Genomic DNA, 22,849 nt, shown 5'->3' on the forward strand with positions numbered 1-22,849 from the left:
CATCATTCAAGTTCAAGCAATCTACGGATCTCGATGCGGACACAATCTCCTTCGGGATATTCAACGAGGAGATGGAGATGAGTATAAGGGAGTGGTCGTTGAGACTGGGACTACTGACACCCGAGGAGGAGGAAGAAGGAGCGTGGAATGAGAGAGAGATCGGCGCACCCAAGTATACAGCTGGCTTCGATGCTGAGGAGGCCTGGAGGATGGTTGCCCACAAGAAGGTGGCCAAGTTCAAGACAAGCACATCGAAGGGGATAAACATCACTGACCCTGTACTCCGATTGGCACAAGTATATATCGGGTACAATCTCTTGGGGCAAGTGGGTGCAACCCTCACTACTCCAGAGCTGTATTTCATGTGGTGCATGCTGAACAACGTGAAAGTCCACCTCGGGTACTGGACTGCTTATGCATGCCAGAGAGTCAGAACTCACTCCGACCGCCATCTCTACACGTGCAACTTGCTGGGAGCATACCTCCAGAGAAATGTGTCAATGAAGATAGCCAACTCGGTCATCAACCTTGCCAATGTGTAGCGACCCAGGATACTTCGATCTCCCGTTCTTCTTCAACAAGGGATTGACGATAATGAAGGACGGCGTGTTGAGATTTTACGAAGTAGGGAAAGGGTGACATAGTGAAGATAAAAACGAGAGAAGGTAGATGAAGAAGGTGATGAGAAAGCGACAAGTGAAGGGTGGCAAACAAGGATGGAAGAAACAATGTTGAAGCTGGGAGCAAATACGGTGCAGCAACGGGGAGATCTTGCTGAAGCTGCACCAAGAGGCGGTGGCTCGAGGAGGGAGATGATGACGCGCTAAGGTGACAAGATGGCCCGGAGCCGTGGAGACAATGATGAAGATGGTCCGCGTGGTTGAACAAAAGATCCTCACAGGCCCAGCGGCGCATGCCTCCCGAGTTGCCCCTGAGAATCTAGGCGGTTGACCCCGGGGAGCTACCCGAGAAAAGCCGGCCCCCGGCACAGGAATGCCACGAGAGAAGAAGAGAAAGGACAGCGTGACCACCACCCCGGCGTAGCGATGAAGAAGGATACCCCCAGGCCAGGGGAACGGGGAAGGCCAAGAAGGATGATGAACCCAAGCCCAGCCAGAAGAAAGCAAAGACGATGCCCAAGGGGACCAGGAGACCAGAGGCAGAATTGACTCCCCCCACAACCAAGTAATTTTAAATTTCAGTTTTATTATGTCTTTTTATGTTTTAGTTCGTTTTTTTTTTACAAAGCATGCCGTTTTTTATGTGTCTGTGAATACTTGTGTTATCTTTATGTATAAATGTGTTAGCTATCTTCTCCCACTTAGCCCGATGCTCGGTCTAAGTGTGAGAAGTTTGTTTTTATATAGCATGCTTTGGTGTCTGTTAATTTGTGTACCTTCTTCCACTTAGCCCGATGCTCGGTCTAAGTGTGAAAAGCTTGTTTGTTTTTATAATATGTGTTTTGTGAGTCTGTTAGGTGTCGCACTAACTTAGCCCTGTTTTCCACTTCACAAAAAATGCTTGGGGACAAGCATGGTGAAGTGGGAGGGGGGAGGGAGTTAGTGCAAGTTAGTGTCAATTATATGTGTCTGTTTACTAGGTCTAGGAGTTAGTAGTAGTCAGTTAGTAGGAAATTATGTGTTTATGCATAACTGACCTAGGAGTTAGTAGTAGTCAGTTAGTAGGAAATTATGTGTTTATGCATAACTGGTGAATAGAAAGCAAAGCCCCTTGTCAACTTTGACGCCTTTTTCCTTAATAAATCAAAGTCGGTTTGGATGAAGTAAGGACGAAAGAATATGCCTCGACTAATCTAGCTGTGAAGCCCTCCACAAAAGTGAGTTATAAGCCTTAAACACTTCATACTAACACAAAATGAGAGGGCTGCCACTTGATGCTTAGGGAAAGAACTTAGAAGGAGAAAATTTTTGGTGATAGAAGTAACCTCTCGGGCCTAGGGGAAGGGTACTGGAGGTATAAGCTGGACGAAGTCCAGGGTCTAAAAAGGGAGGAATAAACTGGAACAAGGTCCAGATTAAAAAAAAAATAAATAAAAAAAAATGGAGTTATAAGATGGACGAAGTCCAGGGAGGTATAAGCTGGACGAAGTCCAGGAGGGAAGGAGAAAATTATAAAAAGAACTAAGACAGGGGAACTATCTGACCCGAGGCATCAGTGGTATGGCATATAAAGAGCGAACGATCCTAACATCCCTGGTGAGGAATGAGTGATCGAGCGAATCCAACAGTTAGTGAAGTTAGGGGCTATCTTGACAAACTGACAAGCCGATTAGATAGAAGAAGGGAAGGGGAAGATTCGGAGACTGTAGGTTCTTGAATTGACCTTAATCTTGTGGGGATGGCTGCTAGAAAATAAACCAGTTTATGCATTTATGTGTTTATGTGTTAATATGTGTTTTTATCTTCTTTCTTTGTCTAAGTCCTTAGCGTCTAGGTCTAGTAGTTTGAGTCTTTTTCTTCGTTGGTTTTAGTAGAGTCGGTTAAGGGGAAACCATGCATTGAAACGTGCCTTATTCCTTTTTCTTGTCTTCATACTTGAGGGCAAGTATGGTTTAAGTGTGAGCAGTTTGATAAGGCTCGTTTCATGCATCGGTTTAGGGTAAAAATTCTGTGCATTTGGGGCGCTAATGTGCGTTATTGAGTTCAGGTGCGAAGTAAATCTGCCGGACCCAGGAGTTGTTGTTACCGGACCTGGCAGATGCAAAAGAGATGAAATTGAAGCAAAAATCAGAAGTCGTCGTTCGGACCTGGGAGAATCAAAAGTTGGCGACAGGAGCAGAATGGAGCGAGAGCAGATTATTTTAAAAGAGTCTTACTAAAGGGCAAGGGCGTAAAATCACCAGAGGGATACCCTAGGGATCAGAGCCTCACATATATAAAGAGCTCGACCTTGAAGAACAAGACATCCGTGAACAGCCACTTCTAAGCTCTCCTAGCTCTAGTTCTAGCTCTCTACTTCAAAATTTTCATCTTCGACTGCTGCGCACTTGGACATGGAGGATTCTGGCCACCGTGGTTCTCATCGTCGTCATTGTTATTTTGCTGCTGTGTAACACCGCCTTGTGGAGGCGAAGAAACAATTTTATTTGCTTTCGTTTAGTACCTTGTTGATTTCTAAGCTTCGCAACTCTAGTTTCTTGCTTTGATCTGCTGGATTCAGACTTATTTACAGTTGTTATGGAAGTTTATGTTTGCTTTTGGTTGGATATCTCTGAGTTTATGTTTATCTCTTGCTTTTATCCTTTGTTCTTTGTCTATTGTTGAATGTTTGGAGCTGAGATCTGTTGATTTGTCGTTGGAGGTTTGGGATTTGCATATGGAGATATTTGGATTTGTTGAATCGTGGTATTTTGGAGTTGAAGTTTCGCACATTTGGTGCTTGATGTTTACGTATGCATGAGTATGGCTATTTACTTTCTGTTTCTGCATCCTTTAGGTCCAGTAGCGTAGATCTGTTAGTTTAGGCTTTAATTCTCGTTTTTAGTCTAGATCTAAAGTTTGCTCTGTTTTCATGGTGTTTTAAACTCTGTTTTCTTTGCTATTCTCGTTTGATTCCTGAAGAAGATGAAGTTGTTGGTAGTTAGAACCAGATCTGCTTTATGTCAGTACTTTTCTGCATGTACTTTACTTTTTCTGCATATCTGCTAGACCTGTCAGTACGATCTAATTTGTCTCTTTTACCTTTCTGCATGCTTTTCCAGACCCTGGTAGTTTAAGGAAACTTGTCTTGCTTTTCGCTTTATGCTTGTTTGCCCAAATTAGGAAAGTCTGTCTAGTTAAGTTTACCCCAGTTGTCTTAGAACTTAAAAATATCTCATTTTCTCTGAGTCATGTATGTTCCGTACGCTTTTGTTTCTTAGGTCCAGTAGGTAGAGTAAAGTTCTCCTGATCTATTAGACCCGATAGGTAGATTAAAATTTCGCTTATCTCTCAGACCCAGTAGTTTTAAGTTCTCGACCCACAAAAATTGCGTGGCAGCAGCCAACCCTTTCCCAAAACATCCTCAAATACAGTTCCGTAACACCTGCTTCCTCGTGGGATCGATCCTTTACTTCCCTGTGCTAGTTGTAGTATAGTGGGTTGAGGTTTTTGAAAGGACAGAGTGCACCCAACGACCCCTTTCTGATAGTTTCATGATCTTCTAGCCTTAGAAGTCTAGTCGAATCCGCTGGACCTGTTAGATCGAGTGATACATATAGCTTCGCACGTCTACTCTAGTACCGTTTCAAGCCATTTCGTGGAGAAGTGTTGAGCAAACACTTGTAGCTACTTCTGCCATGACAACAGAATTTGTAACTTGTTTTGGGCATCTAGTTAATGAATATGACTGTGAAATTTTGTCACTAGGCTGCATATTGTAAGGTATTGAAAGACCACTTAAGTTATGTTGTGACAATAACTCTGCAGTATTATATTCTAAAACAACAGAAGCTTCCTGGTTGTTAAATAAAGGGTTCGGAATGGACAAATACATATAGAGCATAAGGGATGGATTTGATGATTACAAATCCAATCATTAAAGGACTATCACCCAAGGTCTTTCATGGGCATGTAGCCCAAATGAGTGTTATGTTGTTTAAGGATACTTCCGTTCAGTGGGAGTAGTTTTGGTTATTACTCTATATTGTGTTTTGAACATGTAGTTATAAAACTCATGTTATTTTCTGCAGAAATAAAGTATTATGTTTTGTCCATTATTTTTTGTTTGATCTCACTTTGGGAGGACCAGTTGGAAATAGGCATGTATGATCACCTTGCATGAAATTTTCATGCTACACTCCATAATTGATCTGTTGTTGATTATGTTTGCATATGTGATTACTGATGGGTTTAATTATGAAAAAATATGGTGACTGCCCCTTTAGTCCTATGTCGATATGGTTGATAATAAGATTGTTCGGAAATACACTATGTGATAGCACTTTTGAGCGCTCATTCGGTTTGTACACATTTATTTGGTGTCATGTGTTGCCCAAGTGGGAGATTGTTAGAAATTTGGGCTTCCACATGACTAATTTAATGTGTATGGCTATCTTTCAGTTGCCCAATTAAAGTGATTCAATAAAGATTAAGTTTGGGCTTAAAGTGTATTTATTTGTTATGAAAATAAGTGTAGATACCATATTGGATTTTCTATTTGATGAGGGACCGAATAGAAAATAAAGGGGTTTATATTTAATATAATATAAGCTAGGGTTATGGTCCCCAGACGTCAGAAGAACATTCGATATCTCTGTATTCTCTCGGCAGACTATTGTGAAGGACGTCTACGATCGTTTGGAAGATCCATAGCCACTGCAAAGCAATTCCGCCTTTCAATTCGTTATGTATCAAGGTACGCTTCCGCTCTACAGTTTCTGCTACTTCTCCGTCGTTCTCGGTTAATCATCATAGAGAACTTTATATAATTGTTCACTCAATTATTCCAACATGAATCACTAGCTTAGCCGTGCCTTCGAACCAACGCCACTTGAATCCGAGCTTCTATTTATATTATGTTCGATGAAAATTTTATTTGCTGGGCATGCCTAACCAAATAAATGGCACGATCATAATTTTGAGATTTTTTATGTTGGAGTCTTTATTTTAGCATTAAAATGTGATAATCACAACGAAAATTGATTATTTTGTAGTACTAATAAAAAAAACAATTTTGCTGTTAATAAACAATGTGATACAATTATTGTTTCAAACGCGTATCAATTTTATTAAATGTTCTAGTTCTATAGTGAAATTAAATATGTTTACTACTATAATAATGCTTCCTTTCAGCAAATATATTCAATTATGACTCGCACTTTACACCTTTTTTTTTATAGACAATATACTTTGTTACTCTTTCTAATGTCGATATTCGTCATTGTCAATAACAGTACACGTTCGAATAGCCAATACACTCTGTCTCTCTTCCTAACCTCAATAATAATACTTCAATTTTCTTTTCTCTAATATTCAACATTTAAAGTAATATTTTTGTCCTAAACATATGGTCAAAATACGAAGTTAGTCAAAAGTATTAACCTTTTGAAAATCGAGTCATAAACAAATGAAATGAAATCGTCGTCGTATCGATCCTTTTTTTACGATTTCGTCAGAAATTAACGGTCAACGGCTGATTAGTGGAATTTTGACTAAATTAGAATATTAATCTATGATTAATTAAAATAAAATAAAATAGAAAAAAAAGGAGATGAGAGAGAGATGGGATGGGAGAGAAGAAGATAAATAAAAGTGAATTTTTTTTTAGTTTAATTTAATTTTATTTTAATTAATCATGAATTAATATAATTTAGTCAAAATTTCACTAATCGCCCGTTAATCGTTAGTTTTTGACATAACCTTAAAAAAAGACCAATCCGATGACGATGACGACTTCACTTGTTTAGGACTCGATTTTAAAAATTGAATGTTCAGGACCAATTTCGTATTTCGTTCATGTATTTAGGACCAAAATATTACTTTATTCTTTCAATAACAATACATATTTATGATAGTAGTATAATTTTTTTCACATTGAAAATATTGAATATTTTTTGAAAATGCAAATACTTTAATTTTAGAAGTGATAATATTTATCATAAACATATATACGTGCATTGATTTTATCCCAAATATGTAAAATTTATGTATTAATAATCATACTACTAATAAACTAAAAAAAATAAAATCCAAAACTGCAATTTCCCCCAAAATTAGAAACCCTACATAAACCCTCGTCTCTTCTTCCCCAAGTCAATGTCATGTAAAACTTAATTTCCCAAATCTCTTGCAATCTGGAGCCTAAAATTCCCCAAATCATCGTCTTGTGTAATCCTCTGAGCTAATCGGCCGATTTTTTGGGCGAAAATGGCTACAAATTGGGCATCAGGGGTGCTTGCAGCTATAGTTCATGCTGCATTTGGCGCAGAGCACTCCTACGCAGATGGCTCATTCAAGTTCTCTCCATTCTCCAGCTCCCCGTCGGCTCCGGATCCGGCTGCGGAGCCGACTAAGCCGCCAGACCAGCCGGCTGAGCGGCGTCCTCGGAATGATAATCCTAGGACGACATCTTCTGGCTTCGATCCTGAGGCATTGGAGAGGGGCGCGAAAGCGTTGAAAGAGATTACTAGCTCTTCGCATGCTAAAAAGGTTTTTTAACTTTTACGAGTTCGCATTTCGATTTATCGGTTACCTGTGTGTTTTGTGTCAAAATGTTGAAGATAATTTGTTGAGGATGTGTTTTTTGTGTTACTTTTGGTTGAATAGTAGGTTTTGTGTAGTTTTATTTGGGAATATAGTTACTATAGTAATCATAAGAAAATCGAACACGGCTTTATGTTTTGATGTGTTTTCTCAGTAGGCATGATGGGAAATCATGTAATTGCTACTGCTATTGCAGCCACATGTATGCAGGGAAAGTTCTTTGTGCTTAATGGTTGTATTTGGTTTCTGGATCTCAAAATTTTGATATGGGAGCAATTGTATTGGTATAGGTATTTGAAGTGATGAAAAAGCAAGAAGAAACGAGGCAGCAAGAGTTAAATGCAAAAGCAGCGGAATTCAAGGCGTTACAAGCTCAAGCTGAAACTGTAAGCTTCGTTGGGTCTCGGATCATTTGTTCTGTTTCCATTTTCTTGAGCTGTAGTCTATGATTTAGAAAGAAAATATTGCTCAGACACTTATGACTTATTATAGTCCCTGGTGCTATGAACTAGGACATGCCATTGTTACTGTAATCATAGTCATGATTAGATAGGACAGATCAATTGTCAGGAGAGTTTGGTGCCTGGCTTATTCAAACGAGCTGAAGTTCTTATGTTGTGGGAGAAGTTGATAGTGTAGCAGCTTTCTATGTAAATTTGTGTAGCAGTTTAACATGTAATTCATCATGGTTCATCGATCTTATTTGCTTTATCGATACCAAGTGCCATACCTCATCCTATGATCGTAGCATTTACAGAAAGACCTATGAATTTAAAGTTAAGTTTTCCATTTTGTATGGAATATTCTTTACCCAACTAATAGAGTAGATTATTTGACTGAATCCTTAGTAAATCTGCACAACCCAGATTTGATTGTTTGTTTAGATACTCACACTAGCATTTTGTTGCATATAAAAGAGTCCAACTTTCATATCCAAAAATGACAAAGAATCATCTAATTTGGCAGGAGAAACAAAAAGTGGTGTATGATGAACAGAAAAAGCTAGCTCAGACACAAGCACAAATAAAATCACAGATGGCTCGATATGAAGATGAATTGGCAAGGAAAAGAATGCAGGTAAATGATTTTATTTATGCATGTGAGGTGCAAAAGTATTCCAGTAGTCATAGGAAATAAAAGCTCGAGTGTTTTAGGCAGAGAATGAACAACACAGAGCAAGAAATCAAGAGCTTGTGAAAATGCAAGAAGAATCAGCTATGAGGCAGGAGGCTGCCAGACGAGCAACTGAAGAGCAAATTCAAGCACAGCGTCGCCAAACTGAAAGAGAGAAGGCAGAGATTGAACGTGAAACTATCAGGGTGCGGGCTATGGCAGAGGCAGAGGGTAGAGCCCATGAAGCCAAGCTTGCCGAGGAAGTTAATAAAAGGATGCTGGTTGAGCGTGCAAATGCAGAGAGAGAGAAATGGGTTTCTGCGATTAATACAACTTTTGAACACGTTGGAGGTTTTTTCTTCTTCCTTAACTTTTTCTTACGGAAAAAGTATCTCTAATATTGCTGTTACGTGATGCACAAAGTGGATGTGATGTCATATAGGATGCATTGACATTTTGTAGCCTGAATCTGGCCCCAAGTCAGCTTGTTAATGTATTTAGGTTGACCTAATCATTTAACCAAGTTCGTTTCTCATCTTAACCTTAGTGACTGTTCATGTAAAACAGGGGGTCTGCATGCAATTTTGACGGATCAAAACAAGCTTGTTGTAGCTGTTGGAGGTGTAACAGCTCTTGCCGCAGGAGTATACACAACGAGGTATTTTGATGGTTGACAGTGTGCAACACCTTTCCCTTTGTTATTTAACAGTAGTGGAAAATATTGAGAGATCAGATTTTTACCCTGCCATTTGTTTGCAGAATTTGTTCTGTGGTGCCATTTTAATGTTAGAGTTTAGACATTATTTTTCCATCCTAGCGGTGGAATGTCGATAAAGTAATATTATTGCCAGGAAACATCAATTAATGATTTTTACAAGAATTGAACTTGGAATGGGAAGTTTAAATTCTTAAGCTAAGGAAGATAAGATGTTCCTCTAACATGTTAGTATTAATTTACTTCTAGACTAGACTATTCATCATAATATTAGTTGGAACATAATAAGATAAACACTCTTCTTGCCCTCATCATGAGTCTTGATACAAAATGGCATTTCAGAAATTGCAAGACAATGAAGATCTTTACATCCAACCATACAAATAAATAAAATATTGAATATTGTAAGCCTTATCCAATGGAGTATTACCTAGCAAACAAGCCTCTACTGTATAAGGGCTATAGTTCATTTATCTCCTCTTTACTAAATTGTGTCTATTCTGAATCCTGTATTAATGTAATAGTCATATCTGTATTATCAATATATTCTATTAGCTTAATGGAATGAATTTCTTGCATTTCAGAGAAGGTGCCAGGGTAATTTGGAGTTATGTGGACCGAATTTTGGGACAACCGTCTCTAATAAGAGAATCTTCGCGAGGGAAATATCCATGGTCTGGCCTATTTTCCCGTGGCCTGAGAAGCATCACCAGTGGCGCTAATAGAAGTTCTCAAAACGGGAATGGGTTTGGCGATGTTATCTTGAATCCTTCTCTTCAGAGGCGGATTCAACACTTGGCAACTGCAACAGCTAATACTAAAGCTCATCAGGCACCATTCAGGAACATGCTCTTTTATGGGCCACCAGGAACTGGAAAAACGATGGCTGCTAGGGAGCTTGCCCGTAAATCTGTAAGATGTCATAATCTCTCCTCATAAAATGTGAAACTACTGTTTCTTAGTTGGGTAACTTCCTTTTTTTCTGCCTAAATCAAGTACTGCTCATAAATATTGAGTGAATCTGATAGGCAATCTCAGGAATGCTTCGGGTTCCTATTTTTCTTGTTCATAAATATCTCTTCATAGTTCACTAGCATCTAATTTACCTGACCCTGTTGTTACAAGAGCTTGTCATCATGGTGTTTTTATGTGGCTGCTCGTAATTCTGAAATAATCTGGTTTTATATTAGGGCCTTGACTATGCCTTGATGACTGGAGGTGATGTTGCTCCACTGGGTTCTCAGGCTGTTACAAAGATACATCAATTGTTTGACTGGGCTAAGAAGTCTAACAGGGGATTACTGCTTTTCATCGATGAAGCAGACGCGTTCTTGTGCGAGTAAGATATTCCACTTTCCTATAAGAGCAATCAATGTCTGAAGTGCATTCCTTTAGAGTTTAGCCGTCATAAACATGCATGTTGGCATCCTCCACGGTCTTGCTATTGATGTCGTCTTTTATTACTAGCAAGTAATGCAATTCACTGCAACAGGCGGAACAAAACATACATGAGTGAAGCTCAAAGGAGTGCACTCAACGCACTGTTATTTCGCACTGGCGACCAATCCAAGGATATAGTCCTTGCTCTTGCAACCAACCGACCAGGTGATCTCGACTCCGCTGTGGCAGATCGTATCGATGAGGTCCTTGAATTCCCCTTGCCCGGTGAAGAGGAGCGTTTCAAACTCCTCAAACTCTATCTGCGCAAGTACATAGCAGAAGCCGGGGAGAGAGAACCTGGCTTGTTCTCACAGTTCTTCAAGAAACAGCAGAAGAAAATCGAGATCAAGGGTGTGACTGATGATCTCATCAAGGAAGCTGCTGCAAAGACTGAGGGATTCTCCGGAAGAGAAATCGCGAAGCTCATGGCTAGCGTTCAAGCAGCGGTCTATGGCAGTGAGGACTGCGTGCTGGACGCCACTCTTTTCCGCGAAGTTGTCGACTATAAAGTTGCAGAGCATCAACAGAGGAAGAAACTTGCTGAAGGGCAAGATGCTGCCAAATGAAGCCTCTGTTTTACTGAGCCTTAGTTGTTTTTGTATATGATGGCCAATTTGCCCTTGTTTAAGTTGCCCAGAATTTTTTTATTTCTGGGAAGCATTTGATTAATTTTCATTTAAGGGTGCAGTTTCTTGCATTAGCAAATAATAATGGCATATACTGTTCATTCTGACTAGAGTTCTGAAAGATTTATTGTTGATAAATACTCCCATGATTAAATCTAGCAAGAGAAAAGGTTCATTGATATGTTGAGGGATATTTGTCCGTAAATTTCTAAACTTTCGTTGCATAAGAGCTTAAATATTCGGCAGTGAATTACCAAATCGATGGCTTGTTTATGTGTCACTATTGTTTCTCCTCTTCTCCCTTTCTTTCTTTTATATAGACCTTATTTTAACAAATGAAATTATTTAATTTAATACACTACAACATTGTTCAGCTGCTTAAAATGTAGTATGTTATAGTTGTCATCCGATAATGTCACATAAGTAAAATATCAAGCTACATCAAAACCAAAATCTTGATTGGTTAGAATAAAAATAAATCAATTGTATGGCTGCAAAATCTGACAAATCAACAGTTCAATAATTTACAGGAATTTAGAAGATTACACATATATGGAGTAATATGTAGGTATGAGTGTATTGATTTTGAAAATGATAACACTATTTGAACATAACTGAATCTCTATTTTGTTTAGATAGGGCCAAGAAAATTTGGATAGAACTCCAGCCTAATATACAAAGAGAAAAAGAAGGGCATCATCCATCATTGTGTCAGCCCAGTGTAAGAATATACAAAGATCTTCAACTATTGAATAACTCTAGGATAATCTATCTTATATGTTTCTGGGCTACCCTCAGAGATTTCCAGCTTACCGCGTTTCCTTCTTTCGTTCCCACTGTGACTATTTTGAGTTAGATTTCCAGCTTACCGCGCTTTCCCAATATTTTATGCAAGTTTTTTCGTCTTTGATCCAACTTCAAGATTGTTCAGGAATGGAACACCCGAGTTTTTCATGGTCCTTAAAAGCTCGTCTGCCTGTGGTTCGTTGCCCGCTAATCTGAAAAGATGAATTGCTGCACTCAGAAGAAATCTGTCTGGACCAACAGAGCAGCACTCACTTTTGAAGAATGAGATTCCGTCTTCAACAAGCCCAAAATCGAGGTATCCTCTAAGCATTGATGATTTGGAGTCGAGGTCGGGATTTAATCCGATTGATACTATTTTCCTGTATATCCTATCAGCTTCCACCATTGATCCTGCTCTGCTATAAGCTGAGAGCACAAGGTTAAAATGGGCACATTTAGGTGAGATTCCTTCTTGCTGCATTAACATGATGGTTTTCTCTGCTTCTGCGTATTTTTTACTCTCAGCATAGGCTCGAATCATGGCGAGGTACGTAAGGGAGTCCGGTGAACAGCTGGAATTCTGCATACTTAGCAAAAGGTTTTCTGCTTCTTGGTATAGTCCAGCAGCAGCACATGCATTGATCATGACGTTGTAGCTCACCTGCACCTCACGGCACCCAAACAAGTATCAGAAACCAACAATAGGTCATATGCGCATATAAGAAATCGAGCCACACAGATGGTATTTTCACCAAGGACATACCTTCCCGAGTTTTATTCCTTCCTCCTGCATTTTGCGGAATAAGGCTAATGCTTCGTGAACTTTGCCTGCAAAGCAAGTAAAATAATAGTCAAGCATAGTAAATGCATATAACTTTTGAACTAGTCTCCTGATAGTTTTCAAGCTCTCTTTCCCGTATATACAATCGCAAGACAGAAACAGACCTATTTGTCAATAAATTTTATGCCAATTGGGAATTCAGTAATAAGCAGCCACTAAGCGTTGGTAACAAAAGTCAAATTGTGTTAAACATAAACACAAATCACTAGTAGAGACAGGGGCACACCAGCTTTTCCATAGTGGCAAATCATATTAGTGCATATCTTCTCATCCAGTGCCCCACCCAAGCCCTGAGCCATGTTGAACATCTCCAATGCTTTATCCAGGTTCCGGCTTCGTCCATACACACTGCAATATCATGAATGCCAATCATGTTGATGCATGAACAAACTTCATTACTATTCAAACCACCGGTACAGTCCCCCAAAGGGTTATAAGTTTAACCTGATCATGGTATTATATGTCTGAATAGATGGTGAAATGTGCAGAGAAAGCATGCGTTCATATATGCTGAGAGCAAAATGAAGTCTTCCTGTGACATTGCAATGTTTTTATGTTAGTTACAGAAAACATGAGATATAAATGTCAAATATTAGGAATTAATAAAATATGGAAATATTAACCAGCTTCCAGCATTGCTTGAATGGAAGTGTTGTATGCTACAGTATCAAGCTCTAAATTCTCACGGAAACTATGACGAATAACTTCCTCTGCCTGGTGGTATTTACCTGCAAACAGCAAATCTTTTAAGTGTAATCTTATAGTACTACTAAAACTCTAAAACCACTTTTACACTCGAACCAAGTCGTCATTCTTATAAGTTGTTGAACTTCAACCACAAAGCAATCGAACACATCAGAAAACATAATAAGTTTACAAGAACTGCTCTCACTATATTAGTACTTCTGCATTGATTGTAAAAGGTAGGGTAGCCAAAAGTCTAAATGCAATATTAGTCATAACATCAGAATGTTAGGGATGAAGAGTTAGCAGGAATGCCAAGATAAAGGAGATGATACAACATTAAGCAATCCCCGATAACCCAAAAAGCCCCAGCAATGATCCAAAAGCATTAAAAGTATAATCATCTCTTACCACAATTTGTCAAAGCTTTCACAAGTATGCTTATAGATACAGAACCAAGATTGTGTCCTCTTGCAGCCTGTTCTTTACAAAATAAGTATGCATCCTCTTCTCTGCCACATGCAATATAGGCATCGATCATTAAACCAGATATGAGCTTCCCATCTCTAGTAGAATCTGTCATTGAAGCAAAGACTTTTTGCACTTGGTCAAGCTTCTTTTGTTTCCCATACATGCTAATTAAAGATGCCAAAGAAGTATCCTCTAGTTGGCAACCAAGTTTCGTCATTAGCTCATAAAGAGACTCCGCAGTCTTGTCACCTACAAGGGGTATTCATATGAGCTCTTCAGATAGAATGTAGAATCAAGATATATGTCTGGTTGAATCCTATTAATAAAGAAAATTCGTACCATCTTTGATGGACTGGATTATCAATTTGTTGGCTACCGACTCGCCAATCTTAGACTTCAGTAGAAACTCAAGTTTTTGTTTCATCTTCGGTTCGTTTTCTGTTACCAAACAAAGTGTCAGCACCAACTCAATTGCCACTGATCCAGATTGATCCAAGGTTGCATACCAATTTTCAAATTCTGTTGCTGTGATATATTGTCCATCCAATGCCGTAGAAAATGTCCGGAGGAATGGACTATCAAATGTTTTACTTTCACCCAACTCCTCAATCAGCTGTTCAACTTCTTTATGCATTCCATTCCTGCAGTAGACCTTCATGACTGTCATCAAGAGTCCCTCATCAAACTCAACTTTATCTTTTCTGATCTGGGCAACAAATGGCTTTGCCTTTTGAGACAAACCAAGTCTCAGGTACAAATTGAGTATATCTTTACAACACATGGCATCAGGAAGTCCGGTCTTTGAAAGATCCTGATACGCACCTTCTGCAGATGAAAGATCCCCTTTTGCTACATAGCATTGCAATAAGACAATATATGCAAATCTAGAGTAGGGGATATTACTACTTTTCATTAGTTCCATCACCTCTAAAGCTTTCTCAACATTCCCAAAACTGAGATGAACTTGTGCCATAGTCATATATGTTTTCTCACCACTGAGTTTGCCTGATCTCCTGATTTCTAAAAAGGTCTTTTGTGCATCATCATAAAGACCCAATTTACCATATATCCGAATCATTAAGCCAAAAATCACCTCGTCTGCAGTAACATCAAGTCTCTCCATTTCAGTGAAAAGTGAACAAGCTTTAGAGTAGTCAGCAGTTCTATAGTACAACGCAAGGAGCGAAGCACATGTAAAACTGCTAGGTACTATCCCACGAGATCTCATTTCTTCATAGAGATGAAGAGCTTCATCTTTCTCACCACGTTTGGATCTCAAACTAATAAGAAGGCTGTAGGTCGACTCTTCAGGCACAAAACCCATACTTTTCATCCTACCGAATGTCTTCAAAGCTTCTTTAGCCATGCCTTCTTTCACAAGCGAGCTAATCACAACTGTATATGTAAAACTATTTGGAGTTACCCTTTTATCGACCATCTTCCTCCAAACATATATAACATCATTATGCTGTGATTTCTTTTGTAAAGAAGATAGCATGAAATTGAACACGGCAACTGAAGGTGTTATGCCTCTCTCCTCTACAGCAGAATAGAACGACAGCATAGCCTTGTGGCGGCCCCATCTGGCATACGTGCATAACATGGTCCCACAAGCTACCTCATCTGGTTCACACCCTGCTTCAAGCATCTCCAAGAAAGTCTCCTCAGCAAGATTGATCTTTCCACCTTGGCCGTACGACCTCAGAACAATTGTGTAGACTATAACGCTTGGCCGATAGCTCAACTGTTATGGCACAAATCTACATTACACCAAATTAATGTCTAAAAATAAATTACTAAAACCATGCAGGCAATAAAGAAAATATAAAACAATCATGCCATTAGAATACCATCTCATGAAAGTTATGACAAACAAAAACAATAAAATTGAAAAAAAGCAACAAATCTAACTAGGTTCAATCTCGTTGTCTAGCTTTTTAACAATTGTAATCGCTCAAGAAGAACCGCATGCTCGATTTAACTCAATCATGATTAAATATTTAAATTGTATTGATACAGTTTCAATTCCTCAAGCATATCGTTAAGAAATATCACGCATTCACCTACAAAAACAAACCCAAACCAGCTCAAACACTTAATCAAAAATCAAAAAACTATTCAACAATGCCTCCAAATACAACATTTTAAATCATCAAATTGGCGGGAAGAGAGAGATAGATAACCTGCAATTTCATCCAACCAAAGAAATCTCTAACTTGGCGCCAGCTCCTCTGCTCCTTCAACACCACACACATCTCTCTAAAACTGAGCTTCGCCACGAACGAGCACATCTCCTCCCTCATATCGTACTCCCCCTCGCGCATCTCCGCGGTGCTCCGCACGCGCTTGATCGCCGCCACCACGTGTCTCCCGTAGAGGTGCCCGTTCCTGTCGTCCTCCATGTACTGCACCATCTGCTCCGGCGAGCGCCTGATCCACCTCGGCGTCTGCGCGCGCGAGCCCTGGTTCCTCCTCAGCACGCTCAGGTAGCGAGCCTTCGCCTTGATGATGCGGCGCGCGTTGTCGTCGGGGAGCGGATTCTTAGGGTTTCTGGTCCTCGGCTTGGGCTTGCCGATGTTTTTAGGGTTGCCGGAGCTCAGGCTCCATGGATCCGGATGCAGGCAGCACCGAACAACCCTGCGCGGTGGCGGAATCGGTTGCTTGCGGAGACCGAAACTGGTCCTCAGAGGTGGAATTGACGGAGATGGGAGAAGAAATGGGGATTTGAGAGCCTCCATTTTAGATTCATGGAGGTTTCTGCAGTGGAATTTATCAGCTGATGGTGATATTTGTGGTGGTGAATTCTTACTTCAGTTTCAATTGGGCTGAAAAATGTGAAGCCCGTATTTAATTGGGCTTAGACCAATACAAAAAGGCAGTAGATACTCCTAATTTGATTCTGATTTTTGTTTATAAATATATTTGTGTATACATATTTTATGCGTTTATAAATTGCAGAAATTGATGTAAATTACCCTTGCATAATTATGACAAAACACGTTTTAAGAAATCCTGAAAGTTTAGATATACTTCCTCATCCCGGATTAAGGATCCATATTGGCCCAATACGGGTATAAAAAATTGGCAAAAATAGACTTTTAATGTGAGTCGAAATGAGTATAAAAAGAATGGAGCTCTTTAAAGCTCAACAAAGAAGGATTGGCCGACGGAGCATCAGAACCGAAGGAAGAGCGGGTTTCATGAGTACACAAGACATTTGGGGATGGCTCTATGCTAAATAGTGAGCTTTGTGTCATGCTTCTTTTCCACGTAATTAGTCATATTAGGATCCTTCTTAGACTGCGATAACAAATTAATACAAGTGTTATATCAAGAAGATAATTAATTCACACATTTTAAATTACTGGAGATCTTAGGATCTCCTTAATTTTTGTTCCATATAAATATTCCATCCATTCATGAAGTGATGTTCACTTTTATAATTTCGATTCGTCTTCGAAATTTTATCCACATTGTGTTTTTTCCATTTTTGATAAATGGAAAATCGCACGATACCTTGAAACTTGAACGGTGCTCATTAATTTTTGCTATCAAATATCGTTTAAATCACAAAACGACCTTTTAATGATTTTTCTAGTTTAAATCCACTTTGTTGTCTAAGTAGCCTAATCTCTTCTTTTGATTTTTGCTGATGCAATGGACTCTTTTTTTCCTGATTTTGATATGTATTTTCATTTCTAGAATTTCGCTTTGACAATAAAATGGTTTTTTAAAAAAAGAAGTAAGAGTATTTTATAATTTCTGTTTTTAGCTTTTCATATATCGTAATTTTTATGATTAGTAAGATTTAAGATTAAAATAAATGGAAGCCAAATTAAATCGAGGAAAACCCTTTAAAACGTCAAATTGGGGCTGCCACAATCCTCTTTCAATCCAACTTCTGAACCCTAAAAACTAGGGTTTAAGAGCGACAAATTTGTCTTCTCTCGGCGGTGAAATGGCGAAATTCAACGTTGTGCAGAAGAAGCGGCGGACGTTCATTGCCAATGAGAAGAGGAGGATTCACGGAGACCCGGCGTCGGGGAAGCTGCACCAGAGAATTCAGCCCAAATCCATCTCCGGCAAGCGCCAGCGCAAGCTGCTCAAGAAATGGCGCAGGGTGCGTGTTTTCATTCGTTTACGCGGCTCATGATTCGTTTTATTTTGTATAAGGAGCTTTTTTTATGATTTTTTAAATTTTTTTGTCGATTAAACAATTCAGGAGCAGAAGGAGGCCGTGGAAAAGGGGTTAATTACTATGCAAGATGTTGAGATGGCCGCTGCTGAGGGTATGCTGTTCATTTTTAGCTGCTAAATATTTTAATTGAGTTCATAACTAGGATAATAGTAGTATTGTATAATTTGATATGCAAATAGAGAACTAAGAATATTCGTGGAATAGCTTTTTCTCTTTTAATTTGATATAGGATTCTCACAGCAAGTTGTTCGATTATCGGGATTATAGCTAGGCTAGGTGTGGCATGGTCTTTTTCCATGACATGAGTTGCTTAGTGGCCTGTTTCCTAATTACTGAATGGAAGTAAGAAAATTGTAGTAGTATGGTCTTCTTCTAGACCTCTAGGTCGTAAGTTACATAGCCCCTGAGGTTTCTTTCCATGGGTTTGCCTTGATATTATGCTCTTAGTTGCTTTCGGTTCATATAGCCTAGTTGATAGTGGAAGTGTAGAACACAGTCAGACTTATTTATAGCATGTGGGTTTATCGAGAAGCCCTAACGTTCATCAAGTTTAACCAGGAATATTTGTATTTGTAACAGCTGAGCTAAATTTGCAACTGCAAGCATATAAGCATGTTGTTGCATGTTCTTTGTTTGATGCCCCCCACTTGTTGGCCGAGTCTGTTTAAAATGTTGCTTTGTGGGTCTTTTTTGTATATTGAGATATAATTATCTAAATATACGAATTCCCCTTTGGTCTTGTCACTTCATATAGTCTGATTTCTCATTAGTTGTACATGAATGTTGATCTTTGATTCATGGTAACGATAGTGTCATTGTTGAAAGAAGCAAGCTATAAAAATATGATTTTGGTCTGTGATTATTATCACTCATGTTATGTTCTGGCTCTCAAACATGTCTCAAGTGTTTCATCATGATTCACGAAACTACCAATTTTTGTGTATTTTGATGTGAATTTTTACTTGTCTTATTTCCGTCCTCCTTCAGAGCCTGCGGAAGATGCTAAAAAGACTCCCGTTAAATTCCCAATGAAGAGGGCTGCCAGACTAAGATTGAAGAAGAAAGGTTATTGATTTTCCGATTATATTTTTCTCTTTGGTTGTGGAACTTTCTACGGCTCCAGATCTTTGCATCATTGGTTCAGCATGCTTGGGCTGTTTGTTATTTCTCCATAAGACTGAAATTGATTCATGTTCGATTTCCTTGGCAGGGAACAACACGAAGAAATCTCAAAAACCTGTTGGAGAAGCATCAAATGACTCCATGGTGGAGTAACCTACATGATACTATGTGATTTAAGTTCTTGGTATTAGCTATTTTTTTTTACTTTAGTTTTTCTTTTGCCTTACAAATTATGGCCTATGGTGTATGATGTCAATACAATTTAATCTGTTGTGCAATGACAGTATATGTTTTCTCAAAGAATCCATGCTTTATTTGTTAGTTACCTTTTATTTGACAAGATAAGATATTGTGTTGATTTTATAACTATGTTGAGCTTATAAGGATATTTTTCTTGGCAAAATTAGGAAACTAGTGAGCCCTGTATATGAACAGTAGCATTTTAATACATTCTTGTTTGATTAATGAGAAAATTTGAAAATTTTGGATTCAAACTAATTAAAGATGCCGTAAATTTATTGAGATTTTGATTTGGACCCTTCGGTCCTTGACCCCTGTAATGATTTCATCCAAGACTTCTTTTTTGTGTAATTGTAGCACGCTTGCCTGAAAATGCAATTTATTAAGATGCTAAAATATGAAAAAGAAAATGCTATTTATTAAGATGCTGAAATATGAAAAAAAGACTGATTTTGATAATAAAGCAATGAGAATTAAATTTAGCATTGAGTGTTTCAATATTTTAAATCTGTTTATTGTTTTATTTAAATTGAACATTGAGTAGGAGATATTCTCTGCGATCTCGTTTATACACATTAATCGTTTAATTATGTAGAGTAAACGTGGAGTATATCGTTGGGCTACCACCAAGACAATCAAATTATACCTTCAAAAATTTTGAATCAATTATATTCACTGTTCTGTTTTGGGTTCGAAAAGCTGATGTGACTCGTCGAATTGCCACATTATTTAATCTTGTTTTTAAAGTCGTATACAACACAACCGATGTTGTTTTCTTGTGGCAAATTCAACACGTCGCACTAGTTAATGGGATAATAATTTAAAGTTTAAAGTGATACTCCCTCCGTCCCACATTTGTAGTACTAACATTTAGTTATGGCACGGGTTTTAAGGAATTTGTGAAATGCAATTTATTAAGATGCTGAAATATGAAAAAGAAAATGCTATTTATTAAGATGCTGAAATATGAAAAAAGACTGATTTTGATAATAAAGCAATGAGAATTAAATTTAGCATTGAGTATTTCAATATTTTAAATCTGTTTATTGTTTTATTTAAATTGAACATTGAGTAGGAGATATTCTGATGTGAGCCTCGCTGGCTCGCCAAGACCTCGCGACACCCCTCTGAACGAATCAGCCTCTCGTCGACTGTATGGCTTGCGATATTGGTCGCAAAAGGGCTGCGATATGGCACCCCGCAAGTTGTAACATCTGTAACACGAACATGCTTCGGAATATGGATGAAAATTGCAAGAAGTCGTTGTAGACATGGCATTCCTACAACTTCACAATATGGATGGATACGAGTTCGACGTGAAATATGGAGGTGGATATGGAATGAATGATGCCACGATTGAGGGCGGAAACTCAATCGATAAATCGATAGACTATTCGAAAACGAACACTTTGCTACAAGAATTCGAATAGGAAAAATCAAGAGTAAAAAAACTCAAGAAACACACTCAATTTTATTTATAAAAAAAAACTCGTCTCTCTATTAAAGAACAAGACCAGCCTATTTATAGGCATCAAAACCTACGATCAAATCCTAAACAAATCAAAAGAGATAAACTCAAAAACCCGATTCTATCTAACTAAATTCTAGCTAATGCCTAACTCACGCAAATCTTAACACTAATATAGACTACATAATTTAAATATTAAATCCTACTCTAATCACAAATCTAATTATCGCTACTAGATATACTACAACTAACTATTAAGTAACTAATTCAAAAATAATACCCCATGTACTATGCGTTAGTTCCTAATTACCAATAAAATAGGAAAACAATATAAAATATATATATGCATTTGGTATTCCTCCATGAATAATATCCTTTCTTGATGCATAGCTATCTTTATTGCACGTAAATTCCACGTCTTTCAGCCAACTTAATACTTCGTGCCAATTTATTCTCTCTTCTCGTGCGTGGCTTTGGGGTCGAGACGAGGATCACATCATATTCTCTGCGATCTCGTTTATACACATTAATCGTTTAATCATGTAGAGTAAACGTGGAGTATATCGTTGGGCTACCACCAAGACAATCAAATTATACCTTCAAAAATTTTGAATCAATTATATTCACTGTTCTGTTTTGGGTTCGAAAAGCTGATGTGACTCGTCGAATTGCCACATTATTTAATCTTGTTTTTAAAGTCGTATACAACACAACCGATGTTGTTTTCTTGTGGCAAATTCAACACGTCGCACTAGTTAATGGGATAATAATTTGAAGTTTAAAGTGATACTCCCTCCGTCCCACATTTATAGTACTAACATTTAGTTATGGCACGGGTTTTAAGGAATTGGTGGAGTGTGTAATAAATGAAGTGAGAGGTGGAGTGTGCAATAAATGAAATGAGATGGTGGAGTGAAATTGCGGAGTGAGATGATGGAGTGTGTAATAAATGAACTGAGTTGGTTGAAGGTGGGTCCCTTTTTGACTTTTTGGATTTTTATTTTTGTTTTGATTTATTTTAATATAGATAATGACATTTGGGTGCAATTTTAGTGAATAATGAGGTAAAATTTTATGTACAAATATGGTAAATTCTAAATGTTACTACAAATCTGGGACGGAGGGAGTAGTTTTTTTGGTTGAATGACTTATACCCAATAACTGGAGAACAACACTAACGAAGGAGGAACATAACCCAGTATAATTTTCACGTTACTCGATTGGATTAGGAATATCGTGATTTGACTAAAGAAAAGTTGAACTACGCACTTGGGCAATGAGTTAAGCATCCGATTGACACTAGTTTTTCTTGAACAGTTCTCGTCGGATGAGAAGTTTTTGATGTGCAAGTCCATGTCGAACTATAATTGACGAACTTGGACAATTAAGAAATGCACAACAAATGATAATCAAACTAGGATAACTATTAATGCTTTGTTTGAAAAAAAGCATTTCAATATGGAGTATAGTTAAGGAGTACTGCTTACTACTCCCTCCGTCCCGGATAACTCGTCCCAGTATTCCATTTCGGTTCGTCCCACATAATTTGTCCACTTCAATTTTACCATTTTTGGTAGTGGACCACATATTCCACTAACTCATTCCTACTCACATTTTATTATAAAACTACTCCCTCCGTCCACGAAAATTCATCCCGATTTGACCGGACACGAGTTTTAAGAAATATAATGGAAAGTGAGTTGAAAAGGTTAGTGGATTATGGGTCCTACTTTTATATATTAGTTTTATAATAAAATATGAGTAGGAATGAGTTAGTGGAATATGATGTCCACTATAAAAAATGGTAAAAGTGAAATGAGACAATTTTTGGGGATGAACGGAAATGAAAAAAATGGGACAAATTTTCGTGGACGGAGGGAGTAATACTTTAAAAGTAGGACCTACATTCCACCAACTTTTTCAACTCACTTTTCATTAGATTT

The 22,849-nt window shown here is 38.2% G+C and overlaps 3 protein-coding genes across 3 annotated transcripts; 2 read left to right on the forward strand and 1 right to left on the reverse strand.

Annotated features, from left to right (window-relative positions):
- Positions 1 to 6,730: 6,730 nt before the first annotated feature.
- On the forward strand, positions 6,731 to 11,275 carry LOC125224428 (ATPase family AAA domain-containing protein 3-B-like). Its single transcript, XM_048127830.1, has 8 exons — positions 6,731 to 7,148; positions 7,493 to 7,588; positions 8,169 to 8,279; positions 8,357 to 8,666; positions 8,883 to 8,973; positions 9,615 to 9,942; positions 10,221 to 10,369; positions 10,523 to 11,275. The coding sequence occupies exons 1-8, from the start codon at positions 6,867 to 6,869 to the stop codon at positions 11,034 to 11,036; spliced, it is 1,881 nt and encodes a 626-aa protein (XP_047983787.1). The 5' UTR covers positions 6,731 to 6,866; the 3' UTR covers positions 11,037 to 11,275.
- A 374-nt stretch (positions 11,276 to 11,649) lies between these two features.
- On the reverse strand, positions 11,650 to 16,625 carry LOC125222162 (pentatricopeptide repeat-containing protein At5g27270). Its single transcript, XM_048124645.1, has 8 exons — positions 16,062 to 16,625; positions 14,218 to 15,622; positions 13,819 to 14,127; positions 13,347 to 13,451; positions 13,168 to 13,255; positions 12,950 to 13,071; positions 12,646 to 12,710; positions 11,650 to 12,543 (listed from the first exon to the last, which is right to left on the reverse strand). The coding sequence occupies exons 1-8, from the start codon at positions 16,614 to 16,616 to the stop codon at positions 11,983 to 11,985; spliced, it is 3,210 nt and encodes a 1,069-aa protein (XP_047980602.1). The 5' UTR covers positions 16,617 to 16,625; the 3' UTR covers positions 11,650 to 11,982.
- Positions 16,626 to 17,747: 1,122 nt separating this feature from the next.
- Positions 17,748 to 19,498, forward strand: LOC125219173. The gene is made up of 4 exons (XM_048121076.1): positions 17,748 to 17,998; positions 18,101 to 18,167; positions 19,064 to 19,141; positions 19,287 to 19,498. The coding sequence occupies exons 1-4, from the start codon at positions 17,837 to 17,839 to the stop codon at positions 19,349 to 19,351; spliced, it is 372 nt and encodes a 123-aa protein (XP_047977033.1). The 5' UTR covers positions 17,748 to 17,836; the 3' UTR covers positions 19,352 to 19,498.
- Positions 19,499 to 22,849: the final 3,351 nt, after the last annotated feature.

The sequence above is a fragment of the Salvia hispanica genome, chromosome 4, assembly GCF_023119035.1.
Source record: "Salvia hispanica cultivar TCC Black 2014 chromosome 4, UniMelb_Shisp_WGS_1.0, whole genome shotgun sequence".
In the NCBI taxonomy this organism is placed as follows: Eukaryota; Viridiplantae; Streptophyta; class Magnoliopsida; order Lamiales; family Lamiaceae; genus Salvia; species Salvia hispanica.